At 40.4% G+C, this 23,272-nt stretch overlaps 1 protein-coding gene across 3 annotated transcripts in view; it reads left to right on the top strand.

Annotated features, from left to right (window-relative positions):
* The first annotated feature begins 216 nt into the window (after positions 1-216).
* Positions 217-23,272, top strand: part of cadpsa (Ca2+-dependent activator protein for secretion a) — a 348,666-nt gene continuing 325,610 nt past the window's right edge. For all 3 annotated transcript variants that reach the window (XM_076883644.1, XM_004572172.5, XM_076883645.1), the window contains exon 1: positions 217-891. In XM_076883644.1, coding sequence (XP_076739759.1) covers positions 541-891 — 351 coding nt within the window. In that variant the 5' untranslated portion in view covers positions 217-540. The remainder of the gene's footprint in view (positions 892-23,272) is intronic.

Genomic DNA, 23,272 nt, shown 5'->3' with positions numbered 1-23,272 from the left:
TCTTGTTGTTGGATTGTTTTAAACCAGTAATAAAGCTTTTTTTTTTTTTTTTTTTTTTTTTTTTTAAAGAAAGCTGTTTTGATTCCGGTCTAGCGCTGTCCTCTTTCGGCTTTTCTGGAGGTGGCCCTTTATCTGTTGTGCTCGCAGCTTGATTAAACTGATCCCAGAGCAGCTGGTATCATGTTTCAGTACTATGGTCAGCTCCGAGCCCTGCCTCTTTCTCCGAGCAGCAGCGCACCAACGCATCAGCGTTACCTCTCTGCGACACCTCCCCTTTAGATTTGCTCCCGTCATTAATTCCTCCTATGTGCCACTGACTGTGAGAGTTGAAAGGCTTCGAAACCACAGGGCTACTTTGTGTTTATAACACTTTATTTTTTTTTGCGATGAGCTTGGAACTGTGGCAGCAGTTTTTTTCTTGACAAAGAACAATCTGAGGGCTCATCGGTCAGCTTTAGTACATTCAAGGCGTCTTTCTGTTTTCTGCTCTCGCAGTTTTTCAATTGCAACAGGTAGAGTCTTCATCTAAGCTACCGCAGCATGTTGGACCCGTCTTCAAGCGAGGAGGAAGGGGAAGAGATACTGCAGGTGGAGCACAAAGAAGTGGCGGCCCCGAAGAACATCGGGGGAGCCCGATTGTCACCGGGCCGAGCCGCCGACGGCCAAGCCAACGGAGGGCTCCAGTCACGGGGTGGCGGGAGCGGCCGTGGTCGACCGTCAAGCCCGAGCCCGTCGGTTGGCAGCGACAAGGAAAAGGAGGACCTGGAAAAGATGCAGCGAGATGAGGAAGAGAGGAAAAAGAGACTCCAGCTGTATGTGTTTGTGATGCGCTGCATCGCATATCCATTTAACGCGAAACAACCGACTGATATGGCCAGGAGGCAGCAGAAGGTAGGGGAGCAATGAACAGGATTGACCCAAACCTAGCTTCAAAGCTGTGATTGAAATCCATGTTGCACTTGTGTCATCTACGAGATAAATGATACCATCTGTTGCTTCAATCAAGGCTGGTTACCTGAAAGCAGAAATCAGTTGCTTAGCCCGACAGTCTTAAGTGAATCCCTTCACATATTAGGCCGACATTTTCCTCACCAGTTTACCAGAAACATGGAACCAGTTCCACAAGCCCAAACCACATATCTCTTTTTGATTGAACATTAAATCGCAGCAAATCCTTTTTTTTATCTTTACACTGGTGCTGAAATGACGATTGTTAAGCTAAATTGCATTAGAAAGTAGCAAGACAGTTTTTAAAAACAACGGAGTGCATTAAATCCAAATCGAGGAAAGATAAACAAGAGTGACAGAGAGAGAGGAGAGAGAGAGGAGGAAAAAGTAAGAGCATTGATTTTCTTCCTATCTGTTGTGTGAGGTGCCTCTTGGCATCAATATTCTTCTTCTTTAACAACATGGTGATACGAACAATTTAATGCAGGAAAATCTGCTCCAATCTCTGTGACATCTCCTGTCTGCAATTTTTTTCCCAATCTGCATTTACATTTACAAGGTAATACCAATTTATTTGTGATAAAGCTATGTGGGTAGTGCCAGAGCTGGTAGTGCATAATAGAATGGAGGTAGACATACCCCTTGTGTTGCATGTTGATAATACAGGCTTTTAGCAACATTCTGACTATGTCCACAGACACACTGGAGACAAAAGTGTTTATTCCAGATGCTGGTAGGAATGGTGAAAAGTGGATTTGCAATAAATATTTAAATAACTGCATAAAATCACACACTTCAAGACAAATTTAGTCAAAGTGCAGCTGAAAAGTGGCAACACTGCTTATTTAAAAAATGAAAAATGAAGAGCTTGAGAGTTTAAATCTTACTGACATAACCTCAGTGGTCTGTACTCGTAGTAAAAGGCATTTGGTGAGAACATACCTCTGAGCATGAACCTTGTTTACACCAGTAAGTTTTGATAAAACAGTCAGAAAGCAGACATAAAGACCCTTAGAACTGCAAACACAGATAGTTCCTGTTTAGTGTATAAACAAGGATATTTCCACCAGAAGTTGGTGAGCTAGACAACTGAAAAATGCTGAGTGTGTTGAGCTCTATCTGTTGTTGGACTGGTCCTTGGTGGCATCCTTTGGGGGACACTGCTTCAATTTTAGTGGCATTCACATCTTTTCTATTGTTCTCATGGCCTTTATTCTAAGCCAGTGGTTCTTAACCTTGTTGGAGGTACCGAACCCCACCAGCTTCATATGAACCCCTCTTTAGTTAAAAATAAAATGTGATTTTTTTTACTGGTGCACAAAATGAGCCATGCATGTCATGGCGGAGGCTCTGCCGAACCCCTGAGACCGACTCACCGAACCCCTAGGGTTCGATCGAACCCAGGTTAAGAACCACTGTTCTAAGCGATCCTTCCTGACATTTCTTACACAAATATCTACACTTTCTACTCCTCACATTTTCAAAAACAGGCTTGTTGTTTTAAGTTTCATTGCAGAGGTATTTGCCTTACATTAGTGTGCGCCTTCAAACTTCAAACCGATTTCAGCACCAATTGGAGGGAACAAGAAAATCTATGAAAGTTAATCCTATCAGTGTATCCATCATTGGTGCTTATTGCATAGGAAGAGGTGAAAGAGGCAAAATTTTTTAATTAATGTCCCTCTTCAACTCAGGGGTTAAAGTGGGCCGGAACAGTCTGGAATTGCATTTTTCATGCAGATGTCTGTATGTTGTCATTGCTTTTCCACCAGCATCACAACAACAAGGAAGTAGCATTTTTTAAGTGGCAGGTAATTTCAAATGTAACTTTTTGATTGGATAAACAAATATCTGCAAACAAACACAATCTAAGTGTAGTTTGTCAAACTACACTCAGTTTGTCTCTGCTAGCTAAAGGTATAGCTGCTGTAGTTGAGGAAGATGACAGATTATATTTGAATTGAAGGACTGCTCAGTGACATTTGTAAATATAGAAATTTAAAGCTTACTTGTAATATCCTCATTTTTTAAAATCCAATATTGGATCTGTATATGACTCTTCTTAGAGAAGAGAAGGTCCTCAGGTCCACATGTATCACCGCTGCTGTACATCCTGTACAATCACCAATGTATTTGGAACAGGCCGTGCATTTATCATTTGATCTACACAAAGATTTAGCTCAACTTCAAAACCGTCTTGTTTTGAATTATTACCTTGCAAGTTATTCTACTTAGTTTCAACATTTCACAAGTCAAATTCAGTAGGTAATGTTGCAAAGCAGAGACTCCCGACTGTCTTACTACTGCTCTTATCTGGTAATGTGCAACCTAACCTGGGCCCTGAGCTGCAATGTACTCAGACACCATCTGAATTTAAATCCTCATCTGGGCTGAAGATTGTTCATCTTAATGTGCGCAGTTTGTTACCCAAGATGGATATGGTGAAGATTTGGGTTTGATCAACAGATGGGGATATTGTTTTAATTTCTGAAACTTGGTTGTCTAAATATATATCTGATGAACATATTAGCATAGCTGGATACAGTATCTATCGTACAGATAGGCTTAAGAAAGGTGGTGGTGTTGCTGCTTATGTTAAGTTGAAATTTGATGCCACAATAGTTCTATCAGAATACATTAGCAAGCAAATGGAATTTCTGGCTCTGAATATTGCAAAGGGTCTTTATCTAACAGCTGTTTGTTGCTATAGACCTCGTTCTGCCTTTACAGAGGCTCTGCATTCTTTAAAGCTTTTCCTTTCCAGACTAAACTATAGACCCTGTCCAAGAAATTAGAATATCATGGAAAAGTTTATTTATTTCCACAATTCCTTTCAAAACATTAAACTTTCATTGATTATAGATTCAGGGCCCACAACTTAAACGATTTCAAGTACTTAGTTGTTTATTTGTATATAATGTGGGCTTCCAGCTCATAAAACCCACGAAAACAGTATTCTAATTCAAAAAATTAGAATACTGTGAAGACAGCCAAAAACCCCCTGAAAAGTCTACCTTGATTGACTAGCTTCTGACAAATGTTCCTCATAAATTTTCATCCTTGGGTGTCTTTTGCCATGACTTAAGCGACCACTGTGTTGTTGCTGTTATTTGAAACACTAAGGTGCCTCTAAGGTCACTCAGGTATTATTTTTAAAAGGACTGTTAAACAGTTTAATGAACAAGCATTTTATCATGATTTGTCAAACTATGATTGGAAGAAAATAGGATTGATCCCTGATGTAGGACAGTTTTTATGGATGGTTTTATGCTAATTGTGAGTAAACATGCCCCATTAGGGAGATTTAGGATAAAAGGTCATAAAAAGTCCCAGGTTCTCCCCAGAGCTGGCCGACATCCAACGTAACCTGGCTTGGGCCAAAGCCCAATGATTGGCTTATTTTCAGATGACTAAGAAACAAATGTACTTCCTCTATTAAGAAATCTAAATCAGAATATTATTATTGTCTGTCTGAGAACCTAAATAATCCACAGAAGTTCTGGAAAATATTAAGTCTCTTTCAGGTAGGAAAAGCTCACCAATTTTTTTTTAAGGATTCAGTTCCTGTTTATGATAGGAAGGAGATTATGAATTGCTTTAACAAGCACTTTATATCTTCTGACTCTTTGACTCTCTGAATCCAGTCTCTGTAAAATCCTGCACAAACCTTCCGGTGTGCATTGGTCAGCCATTTAACTTTGTTCCTTTCTTTGTACAGGAAGTCTATGAAGCTCTTAAAGTATTAGATCATAGAAAACCTTCAGGACCCGATTTAATAGATTCTTACTTTTTGAAACTCCCAGCTGATTTTGTGGCAGAGCCTTTCTCAACTATTTTCACCCTCAAACTGGTTATGGATGTGAGCTCCACCCAGGCAGAGCGGCGAAGGAAAGAGAGTGAGAGCAAAACAAAAATACATGTAGCCTTGTGGGGCCGGCTGAGCAGAAACAGGGACCATGACAATGGAAGAAATTCCCTCAGTATGGAAATCAGATTTTGTTGTCCCTCTATTAAAAAGGGGATGACCCAGCAGTTTTTACTAATTATAGACCAATTGTTACGGCCCTAGCAGGGCCTCCTCCTGAAGTTGCCTGTGTGGGCGTGTCATACCAGCTCTCCTGCCTTAGGTGCCACCTTTTTTTGTACAGCTGCTTTCCATCAGCAATTAAAGGTATTTAAGCCCAGAGAAAGGTGAGCTCTGGTGCCAGAGAGCCATATGAGTAGTTGCAGCTAGTGAGCTGAGTGGCTGGTGTTTGCAGGTAGTGAGCTGTGTGTTGTGATGGGCAGATGAAGCTCCATGAAGCACTGAAGCTTTTCATCCAATTGGTTCACCCCAGCGCAAAGTGTCTTGAAGCTTCATTTGCTCTAGCAGGACACCTACTGGACATAAAAATATTAGTTGGCATGAATTTGAAGAGTGTGGCCTTTTGCACACAGCCTGTAAATGTCAACAACAAAAGGAGTGTGTAAAACATGTATATTGTAGTGATGGCATTATACTGTGTATATTTATACTGGCAGTATGAAAAATGATTATTTGGAAATGCTTAAAATGGAAATGATCCTTTACTGTGAGGTGAGGTGTGGTTGAGATATGGACAGTGATTAGTGTTTAGGGGACACATCATTGGTTTTTATTTAAAAACAACAGTTTCTCCACTGTGGCAGGTCGTAGGCGATTTCTTTTTTTGAACAATATTTCCCCAGCTTTTGAAAACACTCGCTCACAGTCTCTCCCAGTATTTAAGGGGGTCCTCCAGCCTTCCAATATTTGGCTCCATCATGTACCGTTGGACCTCAATATTTGCGTCTGCTGTCACATTTTGTGTCTGTGTCTGCCTGACACTTTCATCCAGGCGACGCCACAGGTTGTTAACTAAACAATAAGGAGAGTTTTATGTGATACTAACAACTCAATTTTTAATTCAATGTTATTTATATAGCGCCAAATCACAACAGTCGCCTGAAGGCGCTTGATATTGTACAGTAGATCGTACAATAATAGATACAGAGGAAAACCCAACAATCAGTTTATATAAATGCAACTCAAATGCAATAACAGTAGTAACGTGGGAAACAGCCTCAACAGTTTGTGACGTTGATGGCTGTGGTGGTGGTGCGGAGGAAGAGGAAGTATTGGAGGCACCTTCTGCTTTCAGTCTTTTTTCTGCTTCGCTAGCTCTTGCAGGGCTGAGAAACGGGTTTTCTGAACCTTGGGTCCACCCACATTTTGAATGAAGTCTGAGGGGTTTATATCGCTGTCATAGCTCGCGCCAAAGTTCGAACTACTTCCTGAACCAGTCATGTGGTATAGCCGGGCAGCGAGGCTTCGGACGTCATCATTTTCAGCTCCACCTATAAATGAAGCAAGCCTCGATACGCGTATCGCGCATCTCGGAAACGCCCCCTCCATTACTCGACTCGAGCTTTGAAGCCTCGATACAGAACGTCACGTCACTAGTCTACAGGATGCTTTGCAGGAAGAGCATCCTATGTATGGTATCATTTGGGACAATGTGAGCTTTCACCAAGAATACGCGAGTGGTTTCACAATGAGCAGCATTTTATCAATGTTTCTTCCACCGTACACCCCCCTCCCCCCCCTCTTTTTTTTTTCTTTAACCCTATTAAGGATTTTTCTTGGCATGGAGCTAGAAAGTCTACGACTGAAACCCTTACACACACACAGGAAAATTTACTTCAAGCAATGAATGGAGCATGTGGTGAGATGGGACTGGAATCTTGCTAGTGCTGGATTCGGCATGCTAAAGGATTCTTTCCTCATTGCCTTGTGTAACAGCAGTCTGGCGAAGAAGGAGCGGCTAGCAGGTCCAGCGGGCATGTGGTGTGGAGGTTAGCTGGATAACTCGAAGCCAGGCAGTTAAATTAAACAACAGACCTTTATTCATTATCAGCAACATAAAACCATACAAGCCAGGTCTCCACGGCTCTACTCTGTCCGTACATACATGTGCGGGGATCGGTAGTCGCCGGCGCCAGGCCGTTACAACAGTAAGGTGTTTCCTCGGAGAATGGAACATGAGCAGCATGGAATGGCTGCCGCTAACAACACCACACCCACTAGGAGACTCCCACAACTACTACAATAGTAGGGCAACCCCCCCTAGTGGTGCTATAACCCAAAAGGGTTGTTACACTTGCAAGGCAGACCATAGCACGTGATGTGATGAAGTCCTGGGGCCTGACCCAGGACAGAGGTGTGAAGCTGAGGCAGAATAAATTATCTGAATATGCTGTAAAAATTTATACTTTATCTATAGAATATCTTTTTTGATACAGTTCTTTTTTTGTTAAAATGTGAGAAGAATAAATGAACGAATAAGTAAATATATTTTCCCACTATCCCACAGTGTTTTGTATTTATTTCTGTAGTGTGTAATCGTTGCTAAGTTGTGTTTGCACATTTGCTGGTTTTGTGTGGTTTTTGACAGTAGTGCTTGATTTTGAGTACAGTTAAAATAGTTTTGGGTGAAATGTTTAGTTTTGCAGGACAAATTGACTGTTTTGTGAGTGTAGCTTGAGTTTTACAGTTTGTTTAGTGTTTTGAGACCAAGAGATGAAGTGTGTTTTAGCAATTCAGAAAAACTGTAATACAAAGAAGTGGCTTGTTGCTGCAACATATGCTTTTACCTGAATTATGGAGATATTCTATATATGAATGGTTGAAACTGTGCATCATGCTTCTTTGAAGTTCATCACTAACCATAAATTCTCAGATAGGAGGGCCTGCTTTGGCCGGTCGGAGGACCCCTAATCTATACAGTTTTATATATAAGGCAATACTCGGATTGTTGCCTTCAGATATATATACTTTCTCTGCTTTCAATGAAACATGCTGGTTGTTATTGTCTTCGTCTACAAGGTTATTTGTTGCTTTCCATTCCATTTGCCTGAATTGAACTTGGCAAAAGAGCTTTTGTCCATTTAGCACATTTGGCTTGGAACGAGCTGCAGAACAACTGGAAAATGACAGAATTCATTTCATTAAATGCTTCTCAATCAAAGCTAAGAATCCTTGAGGCTAATTCCATAACATGCAGCTGTTTCAATTAGATTGCTTGCCCTTTTAATTGAACTGAATCTAAAATTTTTAAGTTTTTTTTTTTTTGCGTGTGTTGTTGTTGCCTGTGTTGTGTAATTTGTGTATTTGTGAGATACTTGCTACCTATTTTGGCCAGGTCTCCCTTGAAAAAGAAGTTTTTAATCTCAGTGGGATCTTCCTGGTTAAATAGATTCAAGAGCTTTATTGTCAATACAGCAGTATACACAGTATACAGTGTACCGGAATGCTGTTTATAAGCATGCAAATAAGCATACTGTTCCCAGGTCCAGTTTGTAATGGATTTGTGTAAATTTTTGGTGTTTTTGAGTCTTTTGATGAGTATTGTAAGTGTTTGTAAAGGTGTATGTGTATATCAGTTCTTTGGTGGTATTGACTTGAGGGCTCTGACTGCTTGGGGGAAGAAGCTCTTGCAGTGTCTGGTTGTCACGATTTTGATGCTGCGAAACCGTCTGCCAGATGGAAGGAGGGAGAGAAGTGCATGTGAGGGGTGGAAAGTGTCTTTCACTATGCTGTTCGCACGTCAGATGATGTGTCTGTCGTAGAGTTGGGAGATGGGTGGGCGAGGGCCTTCAGTGATCCTCTCTGCTGTCCTGCTGTAGCAGCAGAGGCACTCTCAATGTTCCCTGGTAGAATGATGGGAGGAGGGAGACTGGCCTTCGACTGTTTCCTAAGAAGGCATTGTTGGGCTTTCTTCATGATGATGGTGGTGTTCAGAGGTCATCTTGTATGTGCACAGCCAGGAACTTCACACTGTTCACCATCTCAACAGCAGATCCATTTATGTGCAGTCGGGTGTGGGTCATTGAGGTAATAGAGGTTGAGGTGAGCGAGGCAAAATAAAATGGAAACAATTTTTTTTTTCACATCAGTTCAATTCAATTTTACTTATACAGAGCCAAATCACAACAAAAGTCACCTCAAGGTGCTTTATATTGTAAGGTAGACCCTACAATAAAACATTCAAAGAAAAAACCCAACAATCATATGACCCCCTATGAGCAAGCACTTTGGTGACAGTGGGAAGGAAAAACTCCCTTTTAACAGGAAGAACCCTCCGGCAGAACCAGGCTTGGGATGAGAGCAGGAAGACAGGATAAAGACATGCTGTGGAAGAGAGCCAGAGATTAATAACAAGTATGATTCAATGCAGAGAGGTCTGTTAACACATAGTGAGTGAGAAAGGTGACTGAAAAGGAAAAACTCAATGCATCATGGGAATCCCCCGGCAGCCTATTGCAGCATAACTAAGGGAGGATCCAGGGTCACCTGGTCCAGCCCTAACTATATGCTTTAGCAAAAAGGAAAGTTTGAAGCCTAATCTTGAAAGTAGAGATAGTGTCTGTCTCCTGAATCCAAACTGGAAGCTGGTTCCACAGAAGAGGGGCCTGAAAACTGAAGGCTCTGCCTCCCATTCTACTTTTAAATACTCTAAGAACAACAAGTAGGCCTGCAGAGCGAGAGCGAAGTGCTCTAATAGGGTGATATGGTACTACAAGTAGGGCTGCTCAATTAATCGAATTTTAATCACGATTACGATCTGGGCTTTCAACGATCATTAAAAATGACAGAGCCGATTATTAGCCCCTCCCTCATTTATCCGCGACACCTTAAAGGCCGGTCCGTGAAAATATTGTTGGGCATAAACCGGTCCGTGGCGCAAAAAAGGTTGGAGACCGCTGATTAAGAGGACCCGAGGGAAGCTCGGAAAGCTAAGCAGAAGTTATTTGGAGAGGAGAGTGACTGCCGTTGGTTGAAAAGAGAGGTAAAAAAAAAAAAAAAACTTCAGTGGTGTTGCACACTATTTTATATTATTTTCTAAAGTCATTGTTAACCCTTTAAATCCGGTCAGAGCAGCATGCTCCATTTTGTGTAACTATTTTTAAATCCCTGTAGAACCCGAACCGCGTAAGCTAGCGCAATAATTTGTTTTGCATATGAAACTGGAGGAGTTGTACTTACATCTTATGCCATCAGCTTGTCCTCGGTCACGGTTTCCTTCCACATATAGCTTTGCAAAAATTGCATAAAAAGCGCTTGCAGGAACAAAAACATAATATTCCAGGAACACGCTTTGCCGATCCGATCAGCTGTTCGTAACACTTCCCACAGTGAAATAGACGTCAGCGCGAACTGTTGCAAGTCCGCCATTTCCTGGCCGAAACCGGAAGTGACGTCATTTTCGCGGAAATGTAGTTTTTTACTTGTAGGCCTTAAAAGCCTATACTGGTCATGTTTGACTTTTCTGAATAGTTTCTGGGATGCTTAGAACTCAAATTGCACTGCTGGAAATAGTTTATTTTGATGCACCTGCTGTTTTCTTTGCAAATTTGCATCATAGGATTGTTTTTTTTGTTTTTCCTGCAGTATATAAAAATTGGTGTATCTCCAAAATAAAACTATGAAGACACTCAAAATAAATTTCCTGTTGTTGTAAACTATTTTTTGCAACTTTTTTGTATTTAAAGTTTTGAGGGATAAACCTCTTAAATTTCTCCAAGTAGAAATATATGTAACAAAATAAAAACGATATAAATTTTTTTGTAGTTTATTGCACTTTTTTGCAATTAATGTAGTTATTATGGACTTAATGCATACATATTATTAAAATATGGGCTATAACAGTTATTTAGCAACTTGAAATGCTCCCACAAATGGCACTACAACATGTAAAAAAAATAATATAAGCTCTGGCGGACTTGGTTCTATAGTAGGTCTTAAAGGGTTAAATAAATATCGTCAAATAATCGCGATCTCAATTTCAGTGAAAATAATCGTTATTATCATTTTTGCCATAATCGAGCAGCCCTAACTACAAGGTCATTAAGATAAGATGGGGCCTGATTATTTAAGACCTTGTTTGTGAGGAGCAGGATTTTGAATTCTGGATTTTATAGGAAGCCAATGAAGGGAAGCCAAAACAGGAGAAATCTGCTCTCTCTTTCTAGTCCTTGTCAGTACTCCTGCTGCAGCATTTTGGATTAACTGAAGGCTTTTCAGGGAGTTTTTAGGACATCCTGATAATAATGAATTGCAGTCGTCCAGCCTGGAAGTAATAAATGCATGAACTAGTTATATAGTAGAGCTGCACAAGGCTTGTATGGGCTAAAATCAGTATCACTTTCAGAATACTGATTTTGAAGATGACCTGAAATTGCGTCGCTGCCTTGGGATTTCATGTTGTGCAGTCCATTATAACTAATACAAAGCAATATCCCTGTGCGTATAGGTAAAATGGACTGATGAGGTCCATACCAGTGTTTTCAAACAGGATTTCCATTACAGTTTTTGCCCGTTGCTTGAACACTATAAACCCATGCTTAGACAGGAGACACATTTTCAAACAACCAAAAAAGCAAATAGGCCTACTCAATATTGTACATTGCAGTACCATGAATTCAGATAATTCCCCGCTGGGCACCGGGGAAAATATCCTCTTGCATGTTGAAACCATCCATGGATTGCTGTCACCTGAATGTCGCCGCAGGCCTGTTCCATTGCCTGCAGAAGAGGCATGCGGGCATGTGGTTGGCGGTCATATACACGCCATCTCCAAGCCGAAAAAAATTACTCTATAGGGTTTAAAAATGGTGAGTAAGGGTGCAAGTATACCACTTCAAGTTGGCTGTGGTTGGAGAACCAGGCCTGGACCAGAGCAGCCCGATGGAAACTGACATGATCCCATATCACCACAAACCTGGGCTGATCTGTTCTGTACAACTATATCATGGAGAGCATCTAGAAATATGTTGGCTATTGTATGGACCTAGTTTTGCATGATGATGCAGAAGCCCTCGAAGGCTTATGGCGGCACACAATGTGATATTTCCCCCGCGCTGCCCTGGGACGTGCACAATTGCCCTTTGTCCAATTACATTACGACCCGTCATCTTGTTTTACACAGGTCGAATCCAGTTTCATCAATGAAAATGAATTCATGAGGCTGTGCAGCTCCATCCATGGCCAAGATTCTCTGTAAAACAAAGAGAACATATTACTGCACTACAGTGCTACACATACAGAACCCTCACCCATCACACAGGTACCTGTGTAGCTCTCAGGATGGATCCATGTGGTACTGATATGGTACATATTCAGCTGCTACTGGATTTCACCAATACTGTATTGTCCATGTAAAGGACAGTTACACGTACCTGTACATATTCAGCTCGAAGTCCTTTGACCCCGTCACTGTTCCTCTCAAATGGGACTCTGTACAGCTGCTTCATGGTGATGCTGAGTTTTCCCAAGATGCGTCTGATGGTGGTGATGCTCACATGGTTTATGTTGTTGAACACTCGCCTGTCTGCAAGTATTTGCTTTCGTAGCTGGTGGAGACGGATGGCATTGTCTGCCTTCACTAGGTCCACAACGGCAAGTTCCTGCTGTTGTGTGAACAGGCGTTGGCGTCCTGCCTAGAGATGGACCGATCCGATATTGCGTATCGGTATCGGTCCGATACTGACCTAAATTACTGGATCGGATATCGGAGAAAAATAAAAAATGTAATCCGATCCATTAAATATCATGAAAGCACCTCACAAAACTTGCAACACGCCGTAACTCGCCTCAGAACGTTAGCACGTCGGAGCAGTATGCATCACGTGGTAGAGCGGCTGTGGCATGCGGGACCTGTCGGTGGTCTGGATAGCATGTGGAGCTTCGCTAGCAACCCGGCATTTCATCTCCGACAAAGTTATCCCCGAGAGAAGTAAAGCAAGTGTGTAAGTCCATCTCTGAATGTTTGTAAAGCATTCCTGCGTTAAGCTTAACAAGCGACTGCCTCTTCTTGCTGCTACTTCAATCATGAAACTGCTTAATGATCAGCTGATCGGCTTTTCTGTCTCTCTTGTTTGTTTTTGGCCCACTTTGCACCAGAAAGAGGAAACCAGTGGATAAACAACAGCAGCACGTTTAAGCTTGATAAGCTGTTGTTAGAATTTATTTAATATTAGTTTCTACTTGAGGATCTTTTTCTACAGCTGACGGCTGTAACTGTGCAGGGGCGGATCTAGCAAAGTTTAGCCAGGGGGGCCGATAGGGCATTAACAGGGAAAAGGGGGCACAAAGACATACTTTTCTTTCTTATTCTCATTTAAAATGTCGAGCTTTTAATGAACAATTATCTGACACCCAAAGTTTTAATTTGATGTAAAATGAATAGAAGTCAATTACAGTATATAGTGACTATTAAGTCTAATATATATACCCTAGTAAGCTATAGTACTTTTTCCTTTGGGAAGGTACCATCTGTGCAGTCTGCAATTTTGTTGAAGAAAGATGTTGAATCTATTTAATATTTCTTGAAAAATAATTGATTTCTGTGCATTTTTTTTCACACTGCATCAAATTAAGGTTGATTATGTCGATTACAGTTTTTTCTGAATGCTTAAACCCTAACCCTTAAATAATTTCCCCCAGGGATCAATAAAGTATTCTGATTCTGATAACTGTGATTCCTGTAGCACAATCTCTAAAACTATTCAGACTTATAGCAAAACCACTCACTGAGTTTGCAAAACTAAAAGTGTTTTGTATTCATACCATCAGTGTGCAGTTGGCGCATTGTGTGCTTAGTAGATGATGGCTTGTGTGTACTGTTTGATACGGAAACACCATTTTTACGAAGGTGTGAAGAGTTAATCTAGCTGTGTTTGCTTTTGCAAGAGAACTACAATGTTTTGATTATTGGGTGACAGGTTTTCTTATTTGTGTGAAGAGTTTTGCAAAATTAGCCAATAGTTACAAAAAATGTGCTTAAGCAATCAGAAAAAACTGTAAGCATCATGAGGTGGAGCGTGAGGGGTGGTTCCCTATTTTTTATTTATTTATTTTTGTTGCTGGGAGTTGGAACCCTATTAGTTAGGTTGCTTAATATTTACGCTAAGTACTCTTTAAAATACCAGAATAGGGAGGATGGTGTAGGTTTAAGTTTATTAGATTGATCAGTATTGCTGAACTATGAAATATTTTTTTTTGCATACAGGTATAACAGAATAGCTTTAGTGTAGTTGTTGTTTTAAACTTGAGTATGAACTTATACAAAATGCAGCAAGATATTTAAAAAACAGTTTTGTTGATTAAAAAACACTATATCGGATTCATATCGGTATTGGCAGATATCCAAATTTATGATATCGGTATTGGACATAAAAAAGTGGTATCGTGCCATCTCTAGTCCTGCCCCAGAAGGTCTTCGAGTCATTCTAGAGAAATACAACCACATATTGTCATCGCTTTGCTTATTTGTCTTACAGTACTTTACTGTATATATTGTATCATCCACTGTACAACACTGTACTTCAATATAAGTAATCATGGTATGTTTCACAGAAACTACCACTTTGGCTGCAAAAAGAGCATTAGCACCCTGCAATATGCTGTACACTTGATATGGTTATATACCTGTAGAACAGTGCTATAAAAACCATCTGAGTAGAGTAGAAACTAGAGAGGTGAAGACAGACCTGCTTTCTAGTCGGAATGTTCTTATTACAGATGCCACTGTGAAGCGGCTTAGATGTGGGTGGACTCTCTGCCCAGCTTCCCTCATAGTCAGGCCATGGTTGATGACATGGTCCACCAAAGTTGCTCTTATATCATTAGAAATATGGGTCTGTGCATGGCCTCTTCGACCTCCTCCTCCTCTTGCTCTCCCTCCATCCATGCTTGCAAAGTTCTTGAATTGGCTAAACTGAGGGCTTTTTGTAGTTGGCTAATTGTTGTTCAGTTTTGCAAGTAAGTGCCTTCAGGTGTGTATTTGAGTGGTTGCAATTACCCGATGTGTTTTGTATTTTGGATACATGTGTTTTCCAAATGGCACCCTGAAATTTCATTTTGTGAACGAAGTGTCTTATGTATGAAATAGAGTGTAGTATGCAGGACCATGTGTGTTGCATAATTGCAACTAGGGTGCAAAGCAGCGCTTTTGTTTAAGGTATGGGTACATGTGTTTGAGGTATGGTGACACAAGCTTCAAGTTGTGTTACTTTAGTCTAAGCATGGGTTTATAGTGTTCAAGCAACGGGCAAAAACTGTAATTATAAGTATACATAGCACATGTATACATCATACTATTTCATTTACAGAACTAAAATTAGTTTGTTGTGTACAGAGAATCTTTTAGCTTGACTCAATGGTTAGACCTCATGAATGCATCTTTGTGGATGAAGCTGTATTCAATCTAGCAAAAAGCAGAAGAAGAGGTTGCAACATGTGTTTTCAATTTTGACTGGTTGTGTGTTCATGATGAAAACAGTGTGTTAGTTGTGTTTAACTTCTGTGGCCTGTGTGCACCATTCTGGGTATATGTGCACCACATTGCTAAATGTGTTTTGTGTTTGAGAATGTGTTTAGAGTTTTGGTAAATGAGAGATTCAGAGTTGCAAATGGTGTCCTAACCAGATGAATAGTGTTTAAGATTTTGGCATCTGTGGGATTGATTTGATGAAAGAGTTTTTATAGTTGGCAGTTTAGTTTTTACAATGGGATTTAGTGTTTTAGCAATTCAGAAAAAACTGTAAAAGAGAAAAAGTAAAAAACAAAAAAAGTATTTCTATATAACTGGATTAAAAGGGATTATGACAACAAAGGATGTTCATCTAATAATGACCTGATGAGAAATTTAAATTAAGTGAGATTGCAACTGAATGAAACATTAAGTGTGGTATGGTCATGATTGAATGTTCATACATAATGGAGTTATGTTAAGTACAAAATAGAAAAGAAGAAAATGTAATTACATGATTTAATAACAAAGTTTAAACTTTAAAAGCCCTTACTTGGAAAAGTGAGATAAAGAAAGGATGATAAGGGGTGGCTGGACATTGGTTAATTAGATGTTAACACGGTGACTGGATGTCATAGTGGGTGAGGCCAGATGTCATCTTAAACCATGTGGCAACCAGAAAGAGAGGGGGGAGAAAGGGTGACAAGTTAGATGAAGAAGAGATATGTAGTCCTTGCTTTTGTCTCCTGTGAGATGAGCAGAGAGAATTAGAATATTGAACCTAAGTATCCTAACCTAACCCAAGACCATGACAGAGCAACCCCCTGAAGGGACATTGCACCGGCAACACCGGCCCTGGGAACAGGAGCACAGAGAGGCAGAGAAGAAGGCTCAGAAAAATCACCTCACAGAACAGTGGCGCTGAGACTGGAGTGTACGTGTGTGTGTGTGTGTGTGTGTGTGTGTGTGTGTGTGTGTGTGTGTGTGTGAGGCAAACCTGAGTATTCCCACTTGAAGCTGTGGAAGCTTGGCTGCTGGCCGAGCTCAGAGCTAGATGCGTCCTGCGAAATATGCGCTCGTGGATGTGAATTTGTAGAATACTTGGGGAGACAAATGGATTTATTCTTTGAGATCAAGAAATGACAAACAACAGCAGGTCCTAGGTGGGAAACCTTTAGAGGAAGGTCTAGAAGAAAATAGAAATGGAAATGGAAGTAGTGGTGGAAATGGAAAATCAAGATTTCCTCATATACTCAGACAGGCAAGTACAAACTTAACAATAAATGTTTCTATAAATATCTTCAACTTAGAAACTTGGTATGTAATGATAGTGGTATATAATTTTATTGTAGTGCACTGGCAAGTTTGAGTAATTGGGTGCTAAGCATTAAATTTTACCTGTAATACTAGCATGGTATATGCAGAATGATGAATGATGATTTCACATGCTAAAAAAGAAGAAACAAAACAGAAGCAAAACCTCCATTAGCAAAAGATTTGCCTTCTTATCTTTGGCTCTGTGGTAAAGAGTCATCTTTAAAATTCTTCTCCTCACATACAACGTCTTAAGTAATAGACCCCATCTTAAAGACTTCATAATACTGTACAGTATCTGTCTCTGATCCACAGCGTGCCTTTTGTCCCTCACCCCAGTAGATCCAGTAGTTTTCTATCTTACAATATAAAACACCCGTCGTTGTGATTTGACTCTATATAAATAAAATTTATTTGAATTGAACATTCCTAACTGAAATTTATTTTCTTGGGTTACCATGGTTACATATCACTGTTACCATGATTTTACATCCTTGGACAGTGACACAAGCAGAGAACTTTGGTCTCTGATTTCATTGCATGTCTGTCAGTCATTGACCCGCATTGAACTCAGACTGCCTTAAATGTTGAGAATGGCATGATCTCCTTATTGAAGCATTGTGTTTAACGACAACTCATAGAAGTAACAGACACACCAATGGTAGTTTAAAAGTTATTTTTCTATTTCCACATGGCATCACAGTTTATACTTATTAAAGCAAATGAAGGGTGTTCAAATCTGTAGTTGCCACATTGATGCTAATATGTTATATTTGTAAAATAATATTTCAGTTTCAGTAATGATGACTGAGCACTGTCACATAAAAGTTCTCATTTGCCATTATCATTACCTCCACCAAGCCCTTCCTATTACATGGCCAAAACCAAGAAGACTCAGGAGCTGGAGAGGAAAAGTCAATGTGAGTAACTTTTGATTTATTCATGATGAAGAAAAAAGAAAATTCATTCTGATTTTAGCCTTCATCATCAGTGCAAAGGAAGGACATTTAAAAACACATCAGCATGTCAGAACAGACAATGTGTAGTCAGAGAATGAAGATTTGACATTGTTTATTTCAAACTCTGGAGCTCAAACACCTTCTCAGACACATTAACCAGTCAGCTGGGTAGTGGGTGGCACTGCACCATGCTTGAGATGCTGTGGGCTGAAACAAGATAAAGCTTGATAAAGCTGTTCCTCATTGAAAATTCTTATTTATTGTTCAAATCTGCCCTATGAAGTCTTTGAAGACCAGAATATGGCAATTTGCAAACATTTGCTGTAGAGGAAGCTCTATTATTGTAGGTTACCAAAATATTCTGATAGAACCAGAAGTTATATGCAGAAGTCTTTAGCCACCCCTCTTCTTTAATATTTTGCTAGTAAAATGGGAAATAGGTGCAGAGATTTATTGAAATGTGTGCTAACAGAATTATGCAAACTCTTCGCCTTATATATTGTGTTTCAGTTCATGAAAAGCTTGAAATTAAATAGTTGATATGGCTACTTCTCTGTGTTCATATTAGGGCTGAACGATATATCGCATTTGCGATAATATCGCGACATGATCAAGTGCAATTTTCTAACCGCAAAGGCTGCGATTATACTCTGGACATGTCCAAATTCATGGGCTGCATCCTCCTGAGGCCGCATTTGTAGACCGATTACGTCACAGCGACGCGCCGAAGGCTGTCCAAATTACTACCATATCCCAGAATTCATAGCGCGGCCCAGCCAAACTCCAGTTTCCAGCAATGGCGGCCGCTACTAAGTTTTAAAATTACTCATACTAATCTTTCTGGGTCACAAAATAAACTTTTAACATATTTTCAGGCGAGAAAGTAGTTGTGTAAACATCAAATATCTGCTCGGTTTATCAAGATATCCCATATTTGCAAAAGTGCTTCGACGTTTTCAGAGGCGTCTGCTACCCACCAGCTCGACAGCTAGCCGGGAGCTCGAGGGTTACTGATGCGGCCGAGAACGGCACAACTCCCGGCACATCATTTTCAGATCACCGCGGAGTTTCGCTGCTCGGGTTAAACGTAATATATAAGTCACTTAGACAACCTAAAAATGTTATTGTTGGGCTTTTTTCAGTGTTTTGTTTGTTCGTGAGTAAATCGGTTTGGCTGAGATTAAAGTTATTAGATTAGATAAAATAAAACTTTATTAATCCCCCGGGTGGGTTCCTCCTTGGTTTTCACACAGCTGACTAAACGTCAAACAGAAAACTTATTAAACAGAAGTATGAGACAGTCGAGAATTTACACCAGTGTCTGGTTATATTTTAGATAGCAAGAAGCAGACGGCCGAGTTTATTAAACTCCACCGAGACAGCGGTGACGCTAATCAGAAGGCTAGACCGTCCAATTTCACGCCTTTAAATTTTAAAGGCGTGTTTGTGTGTGTGTTTATACAATTGCTATTATGTTTGCACTTTATGTGTAATGTTACTGACTGCAGAGATCAGTAAGATGTGTGTATTTTTTATTTATTAGTTTTATTTATTTAATATTATTTTTTAATTGAATGACTGTCTAGTAGTTCACAGATGTTGAAAAACTGAGTGTGGTAAAGCCACTGATTTTTTTTATGTATATTTCTGCAATCTGCACATTGTACTGACTTTCATTTTAATGTTTACACCAGGGTTCCTTGTCAGCACTTTATGCTCAGATGTTTGTAAGCTAAAAATAAACTATTGTGTATGTTCAAATATACTGTTGTGATTGAAGAAGTTAAATAAAAATGTCAGTCATCAATTCATGCATCACCTCATGTCATCATAACAGAGGTCTGTCTTCCAGGAAAGAACGGTTTAAAATTAATGTAATATAGTATTGGCCATACTATATGATGTATTGCTTGTCTTTGTTTAATAATACAGAAGACAAAGACCTTAAAAAATAATCGCATATCGCATCGCAATCGCAATATTGGGGCAAAAAATCGCAGTTAGATTATTTTCCATAATCGTTCAGCCCTAGTTCATATAGCTTTATATATCAAATATTGTTTAAATGACACTGTCAAACATGTGGGTTGAGAGAGCTTTTGTTCACCTTGTTGCACGCATTTGTTACCTTTACCTTTACCTCTATATACCTTTATTAGTCCCATAGGGGAAATTTCATAAGGCTGGCAACCTATTGCACGCAATGGCGGCGCCATCTTACCCTCCGACCATACATACATTACACAAAACATCACATGGGGAAGACAGGTCAGAGAGGTATAACAATGGAAAATGCACCACATGAGGAAAGATAAGGAACCCCCTTCCCCCAGACTGAGCTCCAACAGGGAGATCTGTTTGAGAACAGAAAAAAAACCACCTCTGCACATAGCACATGAAAAAACTCTTAATACACCAAAAAAACTTTGATTGAGGGATGGGATTCCGGCCCAGCAGCTACATGTCATATGCTTTGTTTACTCCAGGGATCAGCTGATTGCCCTGATGCTGCCCAGGAGGAGGTATAGCGCTAGCCTGGAGTCAGAAGGCATATCAGCCTGATGTGTTTCACTGATTCAGTGAATCACAAGGATATTCCCAATGACAATCCATCTGTTGAAAGCTTCCACACTATTCAGGCCAACAGGGACAGCTCTGCAAGCAGGAAGCAGAAGGGGTGGGGGAAGCTTGCATTTTCTTGTCAACAACCCTACTCATAGTCTAAGGAGCTTGGAAAGAAAGCAAATGGACTTCTGTAAGTTTACGTGTCGCCTCTCAACTGAGAAGATGACACTTCAGTTCTAAGACCAAATGGTGGAGAGTCCCTGTTTGTTTATGTAATTACTGTAAAAAAAAACCTATTGTTTATATTCACAACCCTAGGGGGAGTTGTTAATTAAGAGGATCGTTGACTCACTATTGATCGTGTGCTTCAGCAGAGGTTTCGGGTGAAACAATTGTGAGACCTTGCTTCACCCGATCATGTGACCTATCAGGATCAAGTGACACAAGATTTGAATCAGCATTAAGGTGCCTCGGGAGGAATCTCAAAACTAGATTGAACATGGCAGACAGTTGGTGTCGTAAGCCACCCCCTCTGTTCAAAGATGGTTGTTCACAGTGGATATAGATGGCTTCTTTCACTCCTCTTTCAAACCATCTGTCATCTCTGTCCCAAATGTGAACATTGGCATCCTTGAAAGAGTCACCTTTATCCTTTTTGTGCAGATGTATAGTTGAGTCTTGTCCTGTGGAGGTGGCTCCTCTGTGTTGTGCCATGTGTTTATAAAGTGGCTGTTTGGTTTCTCCAATGTAGAAGTCGGAGGATTCACTATGTTATTTTACTTGTGTTTGGGAGCTTTGTCCTAGGGATGAAGCCAGTTTTGTCTGAGGTTGTGGCTGGACCTGACGAACAGTGGGATGGCTTGGAGAAAATTCTCCTGAATTTCCCTGAGTTTCAAACCTGCCTATAATATAATCCTTCCAGAAAGGGAAAAGAAAAATGAAGATTAGTTTTCACAAATAATCCTAACATTATGAATCGGTTATCAAAATGTGTATCTATACACATACACATTTTAAAGGTCATTTCACACTTCTCTAATTACTTTAAATTTCTGCAAATGGTTGACCAGCCAAACTCCTACTCTTGCCAGCTCACATCCTCAAAAGAGCTGCAGCTGCATTTGAGAGTTGGGTTCCTCTTTACCGACAAGACAAATGGCTGCCACAGAGGTTTGACCCTCTGTGGTTTACACCAAATGTTTGGTGGTTTGCGCCTGCCAAATCTGCCAGTGGCCCTTGGTTAATCCAGCACCATGAAAAACTGACCAGTGCCCAATCGGTCCAGGAGCTTGTCAACCCAGGTCATAGGATAAGCGTCATACTGTGACACCACATTCACTTCACACAGAACTGTATAGACCAATCTTTCTTCACCACAAGAGCTATAGGGCTACACCAGGCACTTTGTGACTTTTCTATCACAACCATCACCAGGATAGCAGCCAATTTCTTCTTAACAATTTCATGCTCAGGCAATTAAAAGAGGCATGTATACCCTGTGATACACCATGATCTCCAGGGCTGTGCATGCCCACCCTGAAGTTTTATCATATCCCATATGACCAGCCATCGGGTTATAACGAGCATGAAAAATAATTTCCTGAAAGCTGCACCAACAACTGGGTGTGCTCTTCCTATGTGTGAATATTATGCCTCTCTTGATATAATCTGTCCCTAATTATTACAAAATGTGGAAATGCCACCATTTGACCATCAATTTGCATCACCTGATCAAATGTTGACCGTAGAGTATCGTCACAAAACAGCACTAGTTTAAAACTCTTCAGTGGAGCCTCCTGTGAAGACACCTCTAGTCAAAACACCTCTACACACTGCCCTGTTAGCCTACTGTAAACATGGGCTAATCTCTTCACAGAATTAAGGGGTGTGTCTGGCTGGGCTGATAATGCGGAACCTTCTGCGTGATTGCAGAAGTTGAAACAGTTCGTTACTGAGATGGGACAGGTCCTTTAATATCTGAACTGCTCTGGACCAACACTTCCTGGTGTAAATGTCCTGTAGCACCATTCTGCCGCATGGATCACTCTCTGAAGAGCTTTTTGGTCCTAAACACAGCTATTCCCATACCAGGATGTGATATTCTGTGTGAGGATGCTCTCCACAGCCCTGAAGAGAACGTCCCTGGAGAGACCCTGAACTTCCTCAATTGTCGGAGATGGTACAGGCTCTTCCTAGCATTTTTGGACTAGGCAGACTATATCAGGTCTGATGAGATGTGGACACCAAGATACTTGAAAGACGGCACCCTCTCCAATGGAGGCCCGTTGATGATAAAGGGCCTGTAGTCTCACTGCCAACGCACGATCTGATATCGTCGTGTTGGTGTTGTTCCCAGATCATCATACTAAGTCAATAGCGGTTTGGTCTTCAGGGTTTCTACTCCACTGCCTACTCCACTTTCATACGGGTCCACATTTCTGATGCACGCTATTTTTTGCAAGTACCATCTCTTTGCATCTGGACACAACCTACACCGTTTACACCGTCCTTTTCATTTTGAGCTACAGTGTGTTTGTTTTGATTCGTGGCTTGTCAATATGGTGCTCCCACAATGCATTGCGGCGTTACGTCAACTCCAAAGCCCGTTGCGTGCAGGAAAATATGCGCATGCGCATTGCCATGGTGAATTTAAAAATAAAGATAAAATGAAAAGTAATTAATAAAAAGTAAATATTTAAACATTCCCACAAATGTGCAATGAACGTGCAAAAATTCTGTTTAGTAGTTGTTGCTGTTTCTTTCTTTCTTTCTTTCTTTTTTTGAAAAATAACGACGTCGCCGAGGCGCAAATTACTACGTGAAAAATGGCGCCATCTTGTGTCCCCTTTCTGTCACTATAATTCATTCAAGGCTTTGTGGGAAATGCTTCACCTGTAAAAGTTTCAGTCACCGGCGACATTTTTTCATCAGCAGAACGTTGACGTCATCAGAATGAACCAAATTCGATGACGTCACAAAAGTCAGATCAAAGCTCAACCAATCAAAGTCTTGACTTTAATCTCTGAAAATCCTCAAATAGCCGTAAGTTCGCAGTGTTCCTCACAGCAATCAGTTGCGATTAGTTCACATTTGCTCCCTGTTTTTAAACAATTTGCTAAAGAGATTTAAACTCTTTTTCAAGGACATTTTAAAAGTTTTATACCAATCAGCTAACAT

Source organism: Maylandia zebra, linkage group LG5 (assembly GCF_041146795.1).
Source record: "Maylandia zebra isolate NMK-2024a linkage group LG5, Mzebra_GT3a, whole genome shotgun sequence".
NCBI classification, from domain to species: Eukaryota; Metazoa; Chordata; class Actinopteri; order Cichliformes; family Cichlidae; genus Maylandia; species Maylandia zebra.
The sequence above is the reverse complement of the archived record's forward strand: the minus strand, read 5'-3'. Positions and strand labels throughout refer to the sequence as shown.